Consider the following 17,692-nt stretch of genomic DNA (forward strand, 5'->3'; position numbering starts at 1 on the left):
TGAACACAGAGGATAAAAGGAAAAACATTTCTCTGATGAGAACCGAAACAGCAAGAAGTTCTAACAAGGAAAAGGCTGCCAGGTGGCGAACTGGCTGCACCAACAGAACGCACAATCTGTCTGCTTCTCCTTCCAAAGCACTGACAGCTGCCATCACCAGCCTCGCACACTCGCACTCAGTGGCTCCGCAGCTCCGGCCCATCCCTCTTTAGTGTTTCCTGCTAACCTCCGAGACAGGGTCACCTGGCCCCCCAGTTGGCCGTCTGTGGGGCCCTGCTGGCCCCCTGGAGACCTGCCTGCGTGGAGACGCGCCGCTAACACGGGTCTAGCAACCGTTTAATATGCAAACCCAAGGGCTATTCCTCTGACCCAAGAGCATAGCTTTTCTAACAGCGCAATCCAAGTGCAAAGATTTGATAAGCAGCCATTTAGTTCGAACTACGCTGCTATAATCGCATTTAAAGGCGCATAATAATGCTTGATTACATGACAGTTGCTTCATCTTTCCTTCCAAACTAAGTACGTACATGCACAGAGGCTAAAATGAAGTGAGCTACACTAAGCAAGCATTGCAACCAGGCTAAAAATAAAATCTGGCAAAGTTGTTCTGATCCCTTATTGGTCACATAGTTTGATTTCACATTTAGCATTTGCATCCCCCCTCCGCATAAACATTTCATTCTTCCCCTCCCGCAGCACAATGAGACTTGAGTGACTTTGGCAGCAGATTTTGGATCGGCGCTCCTGAATCCACCAGTGTATGTTATCAGCAGGTAAACAAGCTTTCGAACAAAGCCATAATGGAACTGCAAGCGGCATAAAGAGGCTCATCTCAAAAGCTATACAACCCATCAAAGCCAGTGTCATTTCCTCAACACTGCTCTGCAGCTGGAAAATGCATGCCTGTTAGTTACAGTTTAAATCGCCTGTCTATTTTCAGACACTTCACAACTATTTGTATTGATTATTATTTACTTGTCAGCGAGCAGGCAGATTATCCAAATAAGACAACAGATTGTAATGTTTACTGGATTCTTACGCGTTTTTTGAAATCAAAAACTGTGTCATGCACTAAATTAATGGGATTTGCACTTATAGCGGTATTTGAATAATTATTTTCCTTTGAGAATGAAATAGTTCTGTCTATATTTGGAAGGATTACTGCTGTTAAAGTAGCTCAGAAGAATCACGAAGGGCTGTATCCCACACTTCGCTGATCAAATCTCAAACTTTTCACACATTTCCACACTAAGAGGCCTACACACTCTTTTTCCTCTCTGTTTCTTAATTGCACATAAAACTATGCCATCAGATGCGCAATGATTTCCAATATGAACCGATAAACGTGTTTAAATTTTGAATTATCATATTTATGTGTTACTAATAGTCATTATGTTTATCATGTGGGTAGAGAATCAAGCATCCTCCAGTGTTGCGCCTTCTCACATATTTCGCAGACATTTCATCACACGTTTAATCTGCCCCTGTCTAAGATTTTCCAGCGAAACCTGTAAGTCAAAATAGAGCAGGAGGACAATGCGGGATGAGATTATGAAGCATGTCTGTAAAGGCATGTCTGTTTGATCATCGCTCTGTTGAGGTAAAGTTCTCCACTTGGTCGCATCAGTGGCTGACAGCAGATATATAACCTAATCTCTTTGCCTAACCCTTTTTTCTTAGGCATGAATAGGTTGGGAATATGATGGCATTAAGTCGATTTTCTCCTTGGTTTGCAGTTTCCGCCGTAATGCTTCTTGGCTCTTCTTCAACAAACACACTTGTTCCATTTAGATTTCCAACAAATATAAATGTTAAAGCGGTTGCCGATTTATTTACCCATCATTTGAAGTTCATGCATATATTTAAAACGGCAAATAATGAATGTTTATTTGCATCCCTCTAGTACACTGTCAAGAGATATCAAATACAAGTTGTGTATTATCTTCAAATATGGGAGATGGCAGTGACAAAGAGATCTAAGAGTCGACTGCACGCTTTGTGCATCTTTGCTGACATTATTTTGATATTTCACATTTACCCGTCTAAACCTTCATTTAGTGGCAACAGAATGTGTTGACATGAGGAAAAAAGCCATTATAACCCCTCTTTGAAATTTCAAAAGATGCATTAATACAGCTATCATTTTACTATAACTAGAATGCGTTTCATATATGCTGTATTTACAGCCACAGGATTTAGAGTTGAGGATATTAGCATTCAGGTCATTATTGTGTCATTTTTTATTTTTTATTATTGGTTAAATAGAAATTTGTTTACAGGAAATTTAAAAGGAAGTCAAGTGCCTGTCATAACATCAATATAATCTTAGTAAATATTTGATTTAAAATGTGTTTAATCTTAATTGTGACCTTTTTGTTTATTTTTATTTTTTACATGTAAATTATGTGCCAGCACTGTTTTCCAACCAACTAAATAATACACTTTTTTGTCTATTCAATCTACTTAATTTTGTTAATTGCAGCAAATTAGTTGCTACTTTGAATAAGTGTTAATCTGATGTATAAAGAGCCTAAGCTGCAATACAAAAATGTAGTGTTAAAAGCACTTTTACATCAGTTTTTTGCTAGTACTCTCTGCTTATTGTTTGCTTACTTTGATATCTTAAAATGAGCATGTTTTATAAATATTGGTCTAAACTTAACTCTAAATTAATTACCGTTACAATCCAAATGAAACATTTTATAACGTAAATATGGAGCATATTCTCCAAAGATGATGATTAACTAGCGTTCCTAATTGTGACACTCTCAATCTGCACTATATTCAAAGGCATGGAAGGTGTGTGTGAAAGCATTGTGAATGGTGGAAGTAGCAGGAGACGGCACATGGCAGCGTTTGGTCCCATTCAGCCTGATGAGAGACTCCCAGCAGCACTGAGCTCAGCAGGGGGTTGTAAACATTTACACTAAGAGCCTGTCCAGTGCACATGGTTAGTGCTTGCCAGCCACCTCGGTATCAAATGTTGTGTTGCATATTTTGTCATTCAGGCCTGTCCCGAAATTGTAGGAATCACACCACCAATTTTTGAAGGAGCCATCCAAATGTGACAACAGGCTTATGCTAAATGGAGAAAATAGAGCTAAACATTGTTAAAACACCCCTAGACCCACATGGTAGGGAGCGCGCGGCGGAGAGCTGCTATGCACCCCGCTGTGAACTGGGAAAGTGGGCTTGGTGGGCTTCTTGCTCATGAGGGCCGCATCATTCTTGGGCCCCGATATGAAGCCTTTTTGAAGTCTGTTTGCTGCTGCCACATGCCAACATTAATGTCTCTGCAAAGACAAAACCCATTAAATCAAGTGAACACTAGAATGTGCCGTTCCACGTGGAACCTGATCCACAGCAACAATTCAAACGACCAAAACACTGTGTTGTACAATGTTGTTAGGAGTCAGCTTTACAGTTCTAGGATTAAAGAATCTGAAAACAGCTTTTTACTACAGTGAAAATAATTTTACCATTTGATAAAATACATAACTATTATAAACTACAATATGTAGTTGTAGAATGATTTAAAAATGAAATTTCCCCATGTGGGACAATAAAGGATTATCTTATCTTAAAATAAGTATCATGCTTTGTTTTTGCAATGCAATAATAGACAATGAAAGGTAAATAGACCTCGCTAACAAAATGTTTGCCCAAAAGATCTATAGATGAAGAAAATAAGATTTTATCACAGCCATTGATAATCCCAGATACACAAATCTAAAATCGTATAACATAGCAACAAATAAATAATATTAATAATAAAACAGTAAAACACAGAATGTTTTATATTTGATTGGGTTCAATCCTTTATTGTTTGAAAACTCTATCTTTTACAATACCATTGTTTCCGGTTTCTTGTGATTTTATGAATAATGTACAATGTCGTCCGTTAATGAAACACAGCCACATTTCTACATATCAATCTACAATAGAGAAGTTTGTGCAGATATATTTACTCAGTTCTGACAGCTCTTTTAACTTCCCTTTTCAAATCAACAAAAGCATTGTTCTGAAAGTGCATTTCAAGGATTGCAAAGATGACTGTCACCAGTCAGCTATAATGTACATCAGTATTAACAGAGGCCATACTGCTTTGTGACAAACAACTTTAACTACATTTCAAACTACAACATTTATCTTGATAAATCAAAGAAAAATATCAATATGCATGCCATGAACATTCCTCCATAAACATTTATAATAAATGCATTTTATTATTTAAGTTATGTTGAAAATGACAGTATTTTCTACAAACGGACAAATTCTGAAAAAGAAAATGACATATTTAACATCCAAATGTTCTTAGTTTTACACACAGGTTGCATGGCATAATGCCAGTGTATAGGGCCATGCCCTAACACAGTTGATAGCATTTGGTCCACAATAGCATCCGTTTAAAATAAAAGCATGTTGCAGTAGGATTTGAAATTTAAAATTAAAACTGATTTATTTTAAGGTCTTTCAGTCTGTAAGTTATGAATTATAATGTGATGCTTCAGTTTAAAAGAGTAAGCAATATAAATATACATATACATTTATCTCAGTCTGTGGCTTTTAAACTTTTCTGTTCCAAGGAACAGCCTTCACTCTGTAGAACTTTGTTCCTAAAGGAACTTTGAATCTGTTCTGTGCCTAAAAGAAAGAGAAAATACCATTAACATTTAGGCTTGTGCACACAAAACTACAAGGGTCCTAAAAAGTAGATTTTTACTATTTTGCATTTTACCTTTTTGGCTTGACAATATTCCTTTTCCATCACCTTTCCAAGCACCCATGGTCGTCTTGAAGTCCCTGATGCTTAAAAACAAAACAAAAACATATGAATAATGAGGATATTATTGCACATTTCTAAAAGTAACTTGATGCCATAAGAAGAGATATGCTTTATGCAGCTTTGAATGCTTTGAATGTGGTGAATGCAGTGGATGCTTACCTGGTTTAAGGTCCAGAGCTGTGAGAGACTCCGAGTGGAGGAAATACAAGGTTGGGCCCACAGTGAACAGCACATAGTTGTCATGCCTTTCATCCAAAATGATCAGAACCAGATCTCCAACCTGGAAACTGGTGCAGAGCATAGACAGGGCTCAATGAAGCAGTTCAGCAATAGGCTACTGAGAATAATGATACCATGTGTAGTGCCATAACAGACACGGCAACACTTACTCTCTGATGGCAATCTTGTCGGAATGCCTTGAAGACACAGATGACATGCTTTGAGACATCTAAAAAATAAAATTAACTTAATATTTGGACTGCTTATCATATTGAAGTCTTTTTAAACGTATAACCGACCAAGATTAAAAAAAGTAAATCAAATGGAAACAACAATGTAAACAATGTAAGTTAATTTTGCATTAAGAGTTTGAATGTTCATTTTATTAACTATTAAAGCTATTTGAATTTTAACAACATACCAAACATTTTATTTGTCTCCTGTTTTGACAGGTTCACTGCTTCTTTTCTGAGATGACAGTGCCACCCAGTGGGCAAATGGACACATAGCAGAATTGAGGTTTTATTTTGCACGTTGGGCAATCTTCTGCCCAATATTAAAACATATTTTTTAATACATCATCGGAGTCATAATACAAATGAACTTTTTAGCCTTCAGCCATTTTAAGTTTCCTTTTTTAGCCACAAAATGAACTAAAAGGAGATTGGGGAGGACGGTCTAGATCAGGATGGCTTTTTCAGGTTGGCTTTTTTGTAACACTGAGGGCTTCTGACAGATGCAAGGTACATTTGACTGAGCCACTGTACCTTTAACAAGGTTTGAAATATTAATTTTAAGTCTGTATCACAATGCAATGAGATGTAGAGGTAGAGATGCTTAAAATTGTATATGATTTTGTCCAATTCAGCCAAAGGTCTGATTACCAACAAATATTGATCTGAGGGACGCATTTGTGTCTAGATCAAATCAAATGAGCATATGACATGTTTAAACTACTAATTTCACTCAATTAAAATCGAAATATTTTACAAACAAAATCTTGCCTGTTATTTTAATATTTTAAAAGATCTATTATTTTAATACTTTGTTGGAAATGGACAACAGATATGAAATATGTAGAGGTAATTCCATAACTGTTACCTAGCAACCATATTGTTAACAAGCCTCAAACCTTAATTATGATTAGACTACTAGAAGAAAATGGAGAACACCTTTATTTTGCTAAAAGAATGTTCAACTTGACAGAAAAATATGCTCATTGAATAAATTACCTCTGTATTTTAGATATTTGAATTTAGATCAAATTGATGACACGGGAATTCAGTTTAAGAACTTAACGCTACTTCCTGTATTACACCATTTTTCTTTTCAACTTTTTTCCATAAACTGTCACTTGACTCATGTAAAACTGTAATCTTTACCACAAGTATTATCCTACCAAAACCAAGTAATAATTAGAAAAGCCTGGAAACCATAGGAAGTCATATGCGTTTTTAAGTATCAGTAGATGGAAACTTTCTGTACTGGTCCTTTTTGTCTGTATTCATCATTATCTACTAGAACAAAACAGAATATAATTGCTCATGAATTCAAAACACTATTTTTTAAAATAAAATGTTTTTGTCATTCATTTGCGGTGACACTGCCAACTAACTTTTTACAGTGACCAACCAAAACCCACCTGGCATCAAAATCTTTTCCAGTACCAGTTTTTGATGCCATTTCTTTGTTTTACACTATAGGTAGTACTTGTAAATGTTTGGACCATAGTGGTACATTTTAACAATACCCTGCCCTAATGAGAACTGCATAATAACTTTATAATTATACATCAACTATTTATTTACTAACCAATCTTTGACTGAGGCGCTTGTTTTCTTCTTCCTTCATATGTAGTGTCTATAACCAAATAAAATGATTTTAAATATAATCCAGCATACGACTGTAAACTTAAAATGGTAAACTTTGTGTATGAACAATCTTACCCGCTCAAGTAGAAGTATTCTTTGTTTTTCCTCTGAGATCATAACGTCACTGGGAGAAAAGGAAAATAGGTTTAACAAATAGTTTACATATCCTCTCTAGTACTGTAACCACATGTATCACATGTTAATGTACCCCACTTAATAGATCCATACACTTCTAGTTTACTTCTAGTTTACTTCTAGTCACCCTCTCCATTTCTATCACACTTGTTCTCTTTCCATGCATCCTATTTTACATAAAATCTGCAACAAAGGCGCTTTCAGCAAACATGCATATTATTACAACAAAGAGCTCTGTTCAGCCATTTGTGCACTTCCTACAGTAACATACTGGGATGTTCTGAAGTAATGCAGCTCTGTACTATTACATGGTTCAATCATTCTTTGTATCTTGACAGCATTTTGGAGGGACGCCTGTATTATGTAAATGCATGTAAATCCACAAGAAACACAGTGACATATTCTATGTGGTGTAAATGTCTTCCCTGCACTCGCCAGTGTTTTCAGTTATGTAAACCAAGTACAGGGAATGTCGTTGAATCTTAAAGTTCAACGTTAACGTTGACACTGTATTCTGTGATGTGGTCTGTTTCACATTTTTACGTACATTTACCATGGTCACTATTTGCTAGTGATGGGCCAAACGAGTCGATGCATTGACACGTGTCGAGCTCTGAAAGTGACAGCTGAAGCTGCAGGCTCAAAGTCTTTTGCTGTGTGGCTTTGTTTTGTGGTTCTTCTGTGATAAATATTGTCCGGTTCCTCATAGAGGAATGATTGTGAATTACCTCTGCAAGCCCCATATTTTACAATTGTTTTCACATAAATTCACTTCTTGAGTCAGTTGTTATATTACAGCCTACTTTCTTGTACAATAGACTGTTATTTGCGTACTAAGATTGAGTTTCCTTCTCACTAAGTCAACTCTTATTGGTTGATCAGAACGCATTCTGATTCAGTGTTCGCATCAACAAACGCAGTGTTGTGTTAACGTCTGCTTAAGAGGCAGTAGGCCTATCTTTAATAGACCACCAGATGGCGCAATAGAGTGCACCAACACAGTATGGGTAATATATAAAAAACACCTCGACTCATCATCTACCCATCATCATTATTATTTGCAACTCAATTTTCCCATTGAAAACCTCCGATTACGATGTGAATCAAGTTTATTGAAGATGCTTACTGGACTGTGACCATGCTCGCCTCCACGGCCGATTCCACTTGTTCTTCATCTTGAAATACTGCTACTGAGAGCAGTCTCTCTGCTTCTCCCATGGACACAGAGGAACAGGCCCCAGCAAAGGGCAGAGCAGCACCTCCTACTGCCCCAGTCTCACTGGACTCCTGCACTGAAGTTGAAGGTACGAAGAAGGCAGATGAGACTAGAGCTGTGCTGCGCATGCGGTTCAGCTCCTCCTCTAGTTGCTTTTTCTCCTGCATCAGGCTCGCCCGATCCTCAGACAGGGTCTCTATTAGACCTATGGCAAAGATATAAGGAGTGAGGTTAGTGATGATTAATAACATTTTCACTGGCATACTTGAATCAAACCTCTAACTAGAACAATATAACTATCTTTCCCATTTGTATGTCACTAAATTAACTAAATACTGAACTTAAATCATATCTCAAAGATTGTGACTTAAGCCGCACTTGTAAGTCATTATTACACTTTACTTTTCCTTACTCAATAGCCCACCTTTGTCTTTCTCCTGCTGTTGGGTAACAGTCTTCAGTTTGTCAGAAAGCTCATTGATGATCTGCTCCTTCCGTAGCTTCTCTCGCGTGAGGACTGTGTTGAAGTTGGTCTAAAGAGCAGAAACAGTCATTTATATATGCTTTATATAGGCTTACTTTCTTTAAAATATACCAACCTGCTGCTCTGCAATGAGGGATGTCTTGAGGTTCTGGAATTCCTCATTCTTCTTCTTTTCCAAAAGCTCTATCTGGCTCTGTAAAGAGTCTCTCTCCTGCTGCAGCCTCTCATGTAGTGGTGAATCCAGAGACAGCAGCGCTTCAGCAGTGGCGCACTCCTCACTATACAATGGCAAACTTTCATCACTGAAAAGATAATTTGTTTTTAAAAAGTAATATTTACAGTAACAATTTTAATAATAACATTATTTTACCTCTTTAGAGACTGCATTTCACTGAGCTCTGTTTCAAGTTGTCGAATTTTATCTAACAGTCTTTTCTCCATGTCATTCTTTTCCTGCTCCAGTTCATTAAAGGCTTCTGGTGATTTGACAGTGCAGGCCTCGTTCTCCACCATTAGTCTATTTTGCTGTATATTTTGTGCAAACAGGTCATTTTCAGCCTGTAAATTGCTGATAACAGTCGTTAACTCCTGCTTGCGTTCTTTAAAGTCCATTAGCTGTGTTTGATGTGCTTCATTTAGAGCAACTAGTTGTTGGTCTAGCTCTTGTTGAAGTTTGTCCCGCTGCTCATGGTGGTTTCTATCAGTATCCAGGGCTTTCTGCTGCAGCAATGATATTTCCCTCCGCAATAACTGCATCTCCTCTTCGTGGCGATCTACCAGTTCTGAGATGCAGTTATCCTTCTCAGCTCTCATGAGGCTCCTCAGTTCAGCCAGACCCACTTCATGCTCTTCATTTTTGGCTTGAAGTTGTCCTTTTAATTCTTCTACCTCTTTGCTTAGGACCTTGGTCTCAGCTTCAACTTGTGACTTTACAGAGTCGGCATGCTGCGTCTTCGTTTCATTTAGTAAGAGTTTTACCTCTTCGGTCTCAGACTCTTTAAAGGCCAGCTCCACTTCTAATTTGCAGCGAAGTTCTGCCAGTTCTGCATTACGAGCTTCTAAGTCCTTAATTTGATTTTCTTTTTCTTTAACAAGAGTGGAATGCTCGTCGTTTGCATCACTTAATTTGGATCTATTATCTGCCTCAATTTTCTTTATGGCCTCTTGGTTGTCTTTGGTAAGAGTCTCAATTTTGGCGCAGTGTACTTTCTCTAGTTTCTCTTCTAGTTCTTTTAATAGGGACTGCTCTTTTACTTCAAACTCCTGAGAAATCTTCTGCTGGCTACATTCAATCTCAGTATGCAGATTCTCAACCTGGTTAGACAGAGAGTCTTTTGCCTCAGACAGAGTTTTAATCTCTTCCGTTTGGCCAGTCGTTATCTGCTCTAGGTTTGTGATTTTATCAAAATAGCTGCCCTCTTTCTTTATCCACTGCTGCTTTTCGGTCTCAATTTGAGTCAGTTCCTTCTCTTTGCGTTCCATTAGTCCCTCTAAATCCAACATGGCTCGCTGGACATCTTTTACTATGTTTTGATTTGTATGGTTTTCTTCTGTTAGTGTTTGAATCTGCTTTTCGTGCTCCTCCCGTAGTGTCAGAAGTTCGTTTTGATGGTGTGTGCTCAGCTCCTGCTCTTGTGTTTGGCAAGTGTCTGCTATTCTGTGTATTTCCAATGACATGCTCTGTACAGCTGCACTGAAGTCATGCTTTTCTTTTATAACTTGACTTTGGAGATGATGCAAGTCATCCTTTACACTTCTTAATTTGCACTGGGTTTCCTGTGCTGTGGACCTGTACTTCTCTATAGCCTCTTGAAGAGCAGTCATTTCAGCGTTCTCCCTCTCCAGTATAGTGGTGTCCTGCATGCGCCTGTTATCAATGGCATTAATGACAGAGGAATAGAGTGACTCCACCATCATTTCAGGGCTGGTGGGGTCACTTATGGGGTTGGGTGAGAGTAGGTTTCCTTCTATTACAAACTCATTGACAGCCGACATAAAGTCAGATTCAGGACTTTCAGCAAGAGAGTCCAGATCAAGAGAACCCTGCTGCAAAACTGGATCCATATTTGGGTGACCAATTGTTTCAAAGTCAAATGTTTGCGCGTCAATGCTGTCTGGGGATAGATCCTCCAAAGGAGCAGGGACAGGAACATAAAGCGGTTGACAGTTTGGGACCTGAAGGTTTAGAGAGGGTGGGGTTTTGGATGACACTGGTGTTGTGGTTCCTGTAAAGTTTTCGGATTGTGGCGTTATTGGAGTGGATCTATGAGCACTCTGACTAAAGGATGCCTGAAAAACACAACACAACACTTTCTTATTATTATTGTTCAAACAAAGTCAACATTTGCTATTAAAAAAATTAAATAAAAAACACATACTCTTTGGGGCTGTAAGCTTTTGGTCGCTTAGTCAATTCATCTTGTCTAGAACTAGTATTTTTATTGGGATTGTATGGATTTATATAGTGAGTAAGCTTAGGTTTTGGGGATCTTTGTTGTTGTTGCTTACCCTTTGTTCACTTAGGAGGTCAGTTATAGTCCTAGACATTTCATCCACACTCTGTGCAGCTTGAACCAAGTGGCGGAGCGTCAGTATATGTTGAATGAGGGGCTCAAAATCACACATAATGGGAACCCTGCAACATGTAAACATTTGAATTTTCAAAGACAATAGCTCAATGCAAAAATACTATACTAAAGCTATTTTAGCAATTTGTAAAGTACCTGGTGAAGAGACTTTATGTAAAATAAATAAATGTGTTTTTATACTTACATGAGGAAAGGTTGAACCTCAACTGGACAGCAGGTTTTCAAGTACTGCAGGTCATCAAGTGAGATGTCTGGAAGTTCATCATCAAATCTCCTGGGCTTTCGTGTCTATGAAAAGACAATAAGTTACATCAAACAATCCAAATCATACAGTCAATTATTTGCTTTGCTTCATCTGTGGCTTACACAAAAGGAAGATGGAGGCCATGAATCAAGTCCTCTAAATAATCTATTTCTGAGAAAAGACTTCCCTGAAAGAGTAAACAAAGAACAATGTATTAACAAGACTCTGATAATAGTTTGAGCACAAATAATACATAGGACTGATTATTAGAATAAATGTAATCCTCAGGGGTCACTTACTGAAGAGTTTTCCAAAGGTTTCCCTTTTGAACTTCTCTGCCTCATACAGTTGTTTCCCATCCTTTACAAGTGCATATGCCCACTAAAAAAAATAAGATATATATACAGAGATTAATTTGTTTCAATTTGAACTAACTTGAACTGTCTAGCATTTGTAGAGCAAGTACAAGTCATTTTTTCTAAACCTATAACATGAACCTTGCCTTCTCTTGTAAAATATGCAGACAAATGCCTACACTCTCATCTCTGATTGTGCTTTTCCCTAATAGTTCTTCAGAAGCTTGCACCGCTGATCAGTTCTAAAATGTTTAATTTGTTACTATGTAATTGACCGCTGACAAAAAAGATCTCGCTGCAGCAAACCTTTTTTCATAAGGGCTTACTCAACTTACTTTTGCTGCGGCCAAATTATTTTGGCATAGTTCGGCCTGACGCTGCAGCAGGCATAGGTGGTATCCACTCAACCACGAGGTCCACTGTGCAGCCTTATTTTTTTTTAACCTTTAAAAAGGTTTTTACTTTATAGAGTATACAATATACTGATATTTTATGAAATGTCTTTCTACATCTCCTGCCACAGTGCTAATGGGAAAAACAGATTCCATCCCACCCTTTGTTTCTCTGATAAGTTAGTCATTTTAGTCATTTTAATATTCCGCCTTCTTGGAATGACACAGAGGAGGTTTAACACAAAGTTCTGCTCATGCTTCTTGCATTCAATGAGTGTAAGACTAGAAATACGACAAATATCCAGAACATTGTGCTTAGACAAAATGTACATGCTGTTGTAACAGGACTTTAATAGCAAGTATGCATAACAAACCCTAGTTTTTGTGATTACATGCATATTTTGTTGTAAAGTCTGAAAAGTCTTACTGACCTCTTTATAGTGGCGCATAAACATTTTCCTCCTAACAACTTCAACCACAGCCAAGCAGTACATCTGGGGCACACTACTGAGGGCTTCTACCACTCTCACTCGTTCCATCAACTCTGTCAAAAGTCTGAGGAGAGCCTGGAGCTTCTCCCCATCCTGGTCTGCATGAAGCATAACATAGCAGCACCATCTAGAACAGAAAAACAGGGTTAACTTACATTGTTTTTGTATTTTGAACACCAAAACAAATAAGTAGAAATGCTATGAAGGAAATAATCATAATCTGCATTACTTGAGTCTGACTTGAAGGTTGTTTGCAAGTTCTTGTTTGGCAGTGGTGCACTTCTTTTTGATGTCGAGCAGCTTCCTGTGGTTGTTAAGCATGATCATCAGCTGGTTAGTGTGACTCAGACACAAGTCAGGCAGAACTGATGTATCCTTCAGGTTTTCAGCCCTCTTTTGATTGGCCAAAAATCCCTGTTAAAAGAAGAGATCCTAGTACCATTGCCTATTTTGAGAAGCGTTTTGTCGTTTGTCCCATACTCACCTGAGCAAGTTCTTTCTGTTCATTCACCAGTTTCTTACAACTTGCAATCATTTGATCTAGTGCATACAACCTGTCTTCGAGCCCCTTGATAGCTTTCATGTTTTGATTATCTAGCTTTGCAATTGTGTCACGACAATCTGCCAAGAAGGGTTGAATGATTCGTGGATCAAGCTGAAAGACAGACAACATTATTAACCATTGTTTTTCACATATTGGCTTTTCAAGGCTGGCCACTCACCCTATTTATAGAGTCAAAGCATTTCCTCACAACAGATTCTACATCATTGGGTCGGTCTTGCACATTGATCCAATCTAGTAGTGTAACATTAAAAGCACATATGTTGGTCAGCTCTAGGTGGTCATCATCTAGTAACGCAGCTCTTAGGCCCCCACTGTCAGTCATTTCATGTGTTTCCTGATCTCCAGTGGTCTCACTTCCAGTTCCAGAAGCAGAAACTGAACTGGACAACTTGGCATGCTTCTTTGCACCAGCAGTGCCAAGTACAGATTCAGTAGATCTTTCATCTTCCGTCTCTTCTGAATATTTTTCTGGCGTAGAACTGGATTTTTCGATGCTCTCTCTATAACTGTTACGTGTCAAACATTCCAACAGCGGTATCCTGGCCATCACTGCAACTGCTGTCCCAAGCCTGCAAGCATACCACCGTTACAACATTTCCACACTAGTTCCCAACTTTAAGCTATTAATTAGTAAAAAAGTGTCAAAAAAGTCACACAAGTTATAAAAGGTACTCCCAATACTAAGCATGCTACCCATTTCTATCTTGCACTTACTTTGTTAGTTTAAATTTGATTTCCTCCAAAGCCTGTTGATAATTTATATATGAAGTTTCAAATTTCATGAGCAACTTTTGATATGATAGAGTGCAGTCATCCAGATTAGCCATAATTGCAGCCCAGCCTTGGTGTTGAAGATGTTCATCATGAACCAGCCGCTCACAGAAAGAGGAAAGTTTCTTGGCAACTTCAAACATTTCCTGTTAATGTAAATATTATAACATCATTAATAAAGCCAAACATAGGACACAGTACATTATTGTCCAAAAATGTATTTACTAGAGCAAGTTGTGTTCGTGAGGCAACAGTGTGAAAGACAGCTGGCATCAACAAAGACTCCTCCACCTTGACTTGAATCTCACTCTCTATCGAGAATGTTGTCTTGGAAATTGTTGGATCCCTGTCACTCAGAATCATTTCTTTGTTGAACAGAAATATGGGATTGGTTTCCTAGTAAAAAGAAGCACATGAGAACTTTGAAAGTGTAATCTTTAAACCAATAGTTATGCACATGGACATTGTATTATACATTTTCTCTATATAATGTATGTATAATAATATATTATAATTTAATTTAATTAAAGTGCATTGGTTCAGTCTACTATTATAGTATACTACACTACTTACAGTGCCAGCACTGTAGCTGCAGACCCGTCTGTCTCCAGCCATACATTCCCCTCCATTGACGACAAGGACTTGATGTTGAATGGCAATCTTATATTTTGCGTGGATGGCATGTTTAAGCTCTAGCACACTGAAAAAAATAAATAAAGTATTTTAACAAAACATCAAATAATAACCCATTACATAATGCCAGTGCCTCACGTTTGGACAGCAAGATCAGTGTCAAATGTCAAAGTGCTGCCATTGTTGACCTGGAACACATACAACTTCATGTTGGATCGCCCAGAGTTTTGCTCATTAAGTCCGGCAGGGCCACCCTTATAAGAAAATATAAGCACATACATTAGACAAATGGTATTGTTTCCAGGCACAAACACAATATTTAATATGTTTTAAGTTTTCTTCTGCCACACAGACAAAGACAATACTGACATTTCCTTGACATAAAAGTCAGCTACTGTACACGGTTCTTTAAAACAATCAACAGTCAATAATGTTCTTAACTATGTCAATAATGTTGTCAACTTAGTATTTTGCTAATCCAAACTGGTAGTTAGTTTTATCATGTTAAGTTTAATATGATCAAGAAAGCAGCTGAGTCACCCAGTCTCCATGTGGTTATGGTGGCTATTGTTGTTAATTACAAGTTAACATCCAATAACAGACCTAACGTTAATTCTTTCTTTGTCACTTCAGGTTTTATTCAAGGTATGAATTAAGCAGCGGAAATTGGGCAAATCTCAGTAAAAAATTAGTATACAGTGCTCTTTTGAGTTTCTACATATTATGGACACTGGAGTTGCTATGACAGTAAGAGGGTTGTTGACATGTTACAGTGATAATAGTTAATAAGAAGTGAGATGACTCCATTTGTTTTATAACTAGCCGTTAGTCGTCTGCGCACAAGTGTGTGTTTAGGAATGGCGCAAGTCCTAGGTAACCTTGGTCTTTGGTTATTTGTGAATGCAATGCCAGAGAAAGGGCTATGAGCCACAGCTAAACTAAGCTAACAGCTGTGAGGCTAGCGCTGTTTTGTTTAGCTATTTCTAACGTCAATAAAAATGACAGGTGTCACAGAATAGACCAAATTGTCTCCAAATGTCATATATTCAAAACAATATAAAGAAATTTCAAATTGAGTTTAAACAACAGCAGAAACAATACCGTTGGCCTTACCTCACTTTACTCGCATCTCCCTGCTGCTGGTCTCCGCCTTGGTTTAGCGAGTTGGCTAGCTATCAAGCTAGCACCTAAGCTAGCTAGCTCCTTTGCTTAGCTTGGCATACATCAGCTATCTTAGCCACAGCCAATGCTACCCTGTCTAAGCTATACTGGACGTGCGGAAATACATTATTATGTAAGCTACGCGCTCCGCCACGGTCACATAAACAGATTAAATGTAAAACATAAGGTGTAGCTATGAGCTACACGAGCCAAATCACTATACGCTATTTGTTTATCTCCTGCAGCTAACTATGCTAACAGCCTCTCTCGGTGGCTGTTTGTTGTTGTCATCTGTGTGCGATTCGTCAGTGGTCTGCTCTGTTCAACTACACGCCTCCAAAGCCGCACTTCATTAAAGTTCTCACGCTGAATGGATTTAATGGAATATAAGTATATTCATTATTAAAAATGTGGACTAGAATTTGGGCATTGAAATAACATTTTATTTATGATTTGGCGAATTCGCATTTAGCAAGACTTTAACCTGGTCTTTGTTTGAACACAATCTGATTTTAGTTGATATTGCTGCAGGCTAGTTGATTTGTTCTTTTAAACAAATCACTCTTAAAACAACTTAAACACATGTTTAACTACAAACTAGCTTGCATTGGCCAACGGTTTTTCAGTTCATCACATTCGCCTCCCCCCTCTGTTTTGTGGCCATCTCAAACTTGCGGCTGTGTTTGCTCATAGACATTCAAATTATACCATTGACGAATGAGGGATTACATCAAACAAAAACAAATAAATAAACATACCTGTATGCACACACACACACACACTCACACTCACACTCACACTCACACTCACACTCACACTCACACTCACACTCACACACTCACACTCACACTCACACACACACACACACACACACACACACACACACACACACACACACACACACCCTGCATGCGAAGACTTAAACTGAAAGTTAAAGGCAAAATACATTAACTTAAATATAAAACAGACAAACTTGATCTAAATAAATATGTTTAGGAAGATTATAGCCTGAAATGGCTTTTGTCTGAATATGTTGATGCCTATACATTCCTTCTGCTTCTTCTTCTTTAGTGTTTTATGACGGTTGGTATCCAAGTGTTACATTACCGCCACCTACTGAAGTTGTACGTGTTACAATATATTGTCATGTAACTTTTATATTGTCTTGTAACTTATCAGGTAGGCTATGTCACTGACTCACATCCAGCAGGACTGTGCACCATACACTAATTCTCCAACCTGCTTTCTTTTTCCTACGCAAGTCCAATAGACAAAGTAGCTTGCGTTTATCATGTTTAGATCATATTTTTAATCTTGGCCTATTTAATGACTGTTAACAGTTTACTCTTGACCAATGATGTAACTTCAACTTTGAAGTAGCCCTGAGACAAAACAAGGAAGCAGTCCTCAATAAAGTCTGTGTCAGTCAGAGCCGTTATTATTTACCCTCACCATTTTCATTACCTCTATTAAGCTGAGAAGGGGCTTCTGTGTTCATAAAGCACTTTACACCTTGTTACATATGCACTCAGGTAAGTTTCAGGTGAACCTTAGACAGTGCAAACAAAATAGATTAACAAAACAGGTTATTATCAGAAGGTTCCACCCAGTGGGCAGGGCTTACGCAGCCCAGGTTTGGATAAAAAGTTCTTAGACTAGGTCCGCATATTGAGAATTACTTTTGAATGAAGTAAAAATGTCTTGTGTCTGGATAACTACAGCTGAATCTTTTCCTAAGGTGTGCCGTGGCAATTGCTCAGATCGTTTCCTCCATCAGTCA

General features: G+C 38.0%; 1 protein-coding gene across 1 annotated transcript; it reads right to left on the reverse strand.

The window, feature by feature from the left end:
• Positions 1-3,791: 3,791 nt before the first annotated feature.
• Positions 3,792-16,206, reverse strand: rb1cc1 (RB1-inducible coiled-coil 1). The gene is made up of 23 exons (XM_072441673.1): positions 15,865-16,206; positions 14,890-15,005; positions 14,692-14,818; positions 14,344-14,514; positions 14,062-14,264; positions 13,505-13,916; positions 13,267-13,437; positions 13,012-13,196; positions 12,723-12,909; positions 11,843-11,924; positions 11,666-11,730; positions 11,484-11,587; positions 11,220-11,346; positions 9,082-11,000; positions 8,827-9,013; positions 8,652-8,760; positions 8,138-8,432; positions 6,952-7,000; positions 6,818-6,865; positions 5,176-5,234; positions 4,946-5,073; positions 4,739-4,809; positions 3,792-4,644 (listed from the first exon to the last, which is right to left on the reverse strand). The coding sequence occupies exons 2-23, from the start codon at positions 14,958-14,960 to the stop codon at positions 4,567-4,569; spliced, it is 4,848 nt and encodes a 1,615-aa protein (XP_072297774.1). The 5' UTR covers positions 14,961-15,005; positions 15,865-16,206; the 3' UTR covers positions 3,792-4,566.
• Between the last annotated feature and the right edge of the window lie 1,486 nt (positions 16,207-17,692).

Source organism: Eucyclogobius newberryi, unplaced genomic scaffold (assembly GCF_026437365.1).
Source record: "Eucyclogobius newberryi isolate DKJ021-1_F unplaced genomic scaffold, fEucNew1.0.hap1 SCAF_12, whole genome shotgun sequence".
Taxonomy (NCBI): Eukaryota; Metazoa; Chordata; class Actinopteri; order Gobiiformes; family Gobiidae; genus Eucyclogobius; species Eucyclogobius newberryi.

Bases quoted from the DNA above. Each gene is read 5' to 3' on its own strand.
- rb1cc1 (XM_072441673.1), bottom strand. From the start codon at position 14,960: ATGAAGTTGTATGTGTTCCAGGTCAACAATGGCAGCACTTTGACATTT. The intron at 13,438-13,504 runs GTGAGTGGCCAG...TCTGTCTTTCAG, and splicing joins GCTTTGACTCTATAAATAGG to CTTGATCCACGAATCATTCA. The intron at 5,074-5,175 runs GTAAGTGTTGCC...GCTCTGCACCAG, and splicing joins GACAAGATTGCCATCAGAGA to TTTCCAGGTTGGAGATCTGG.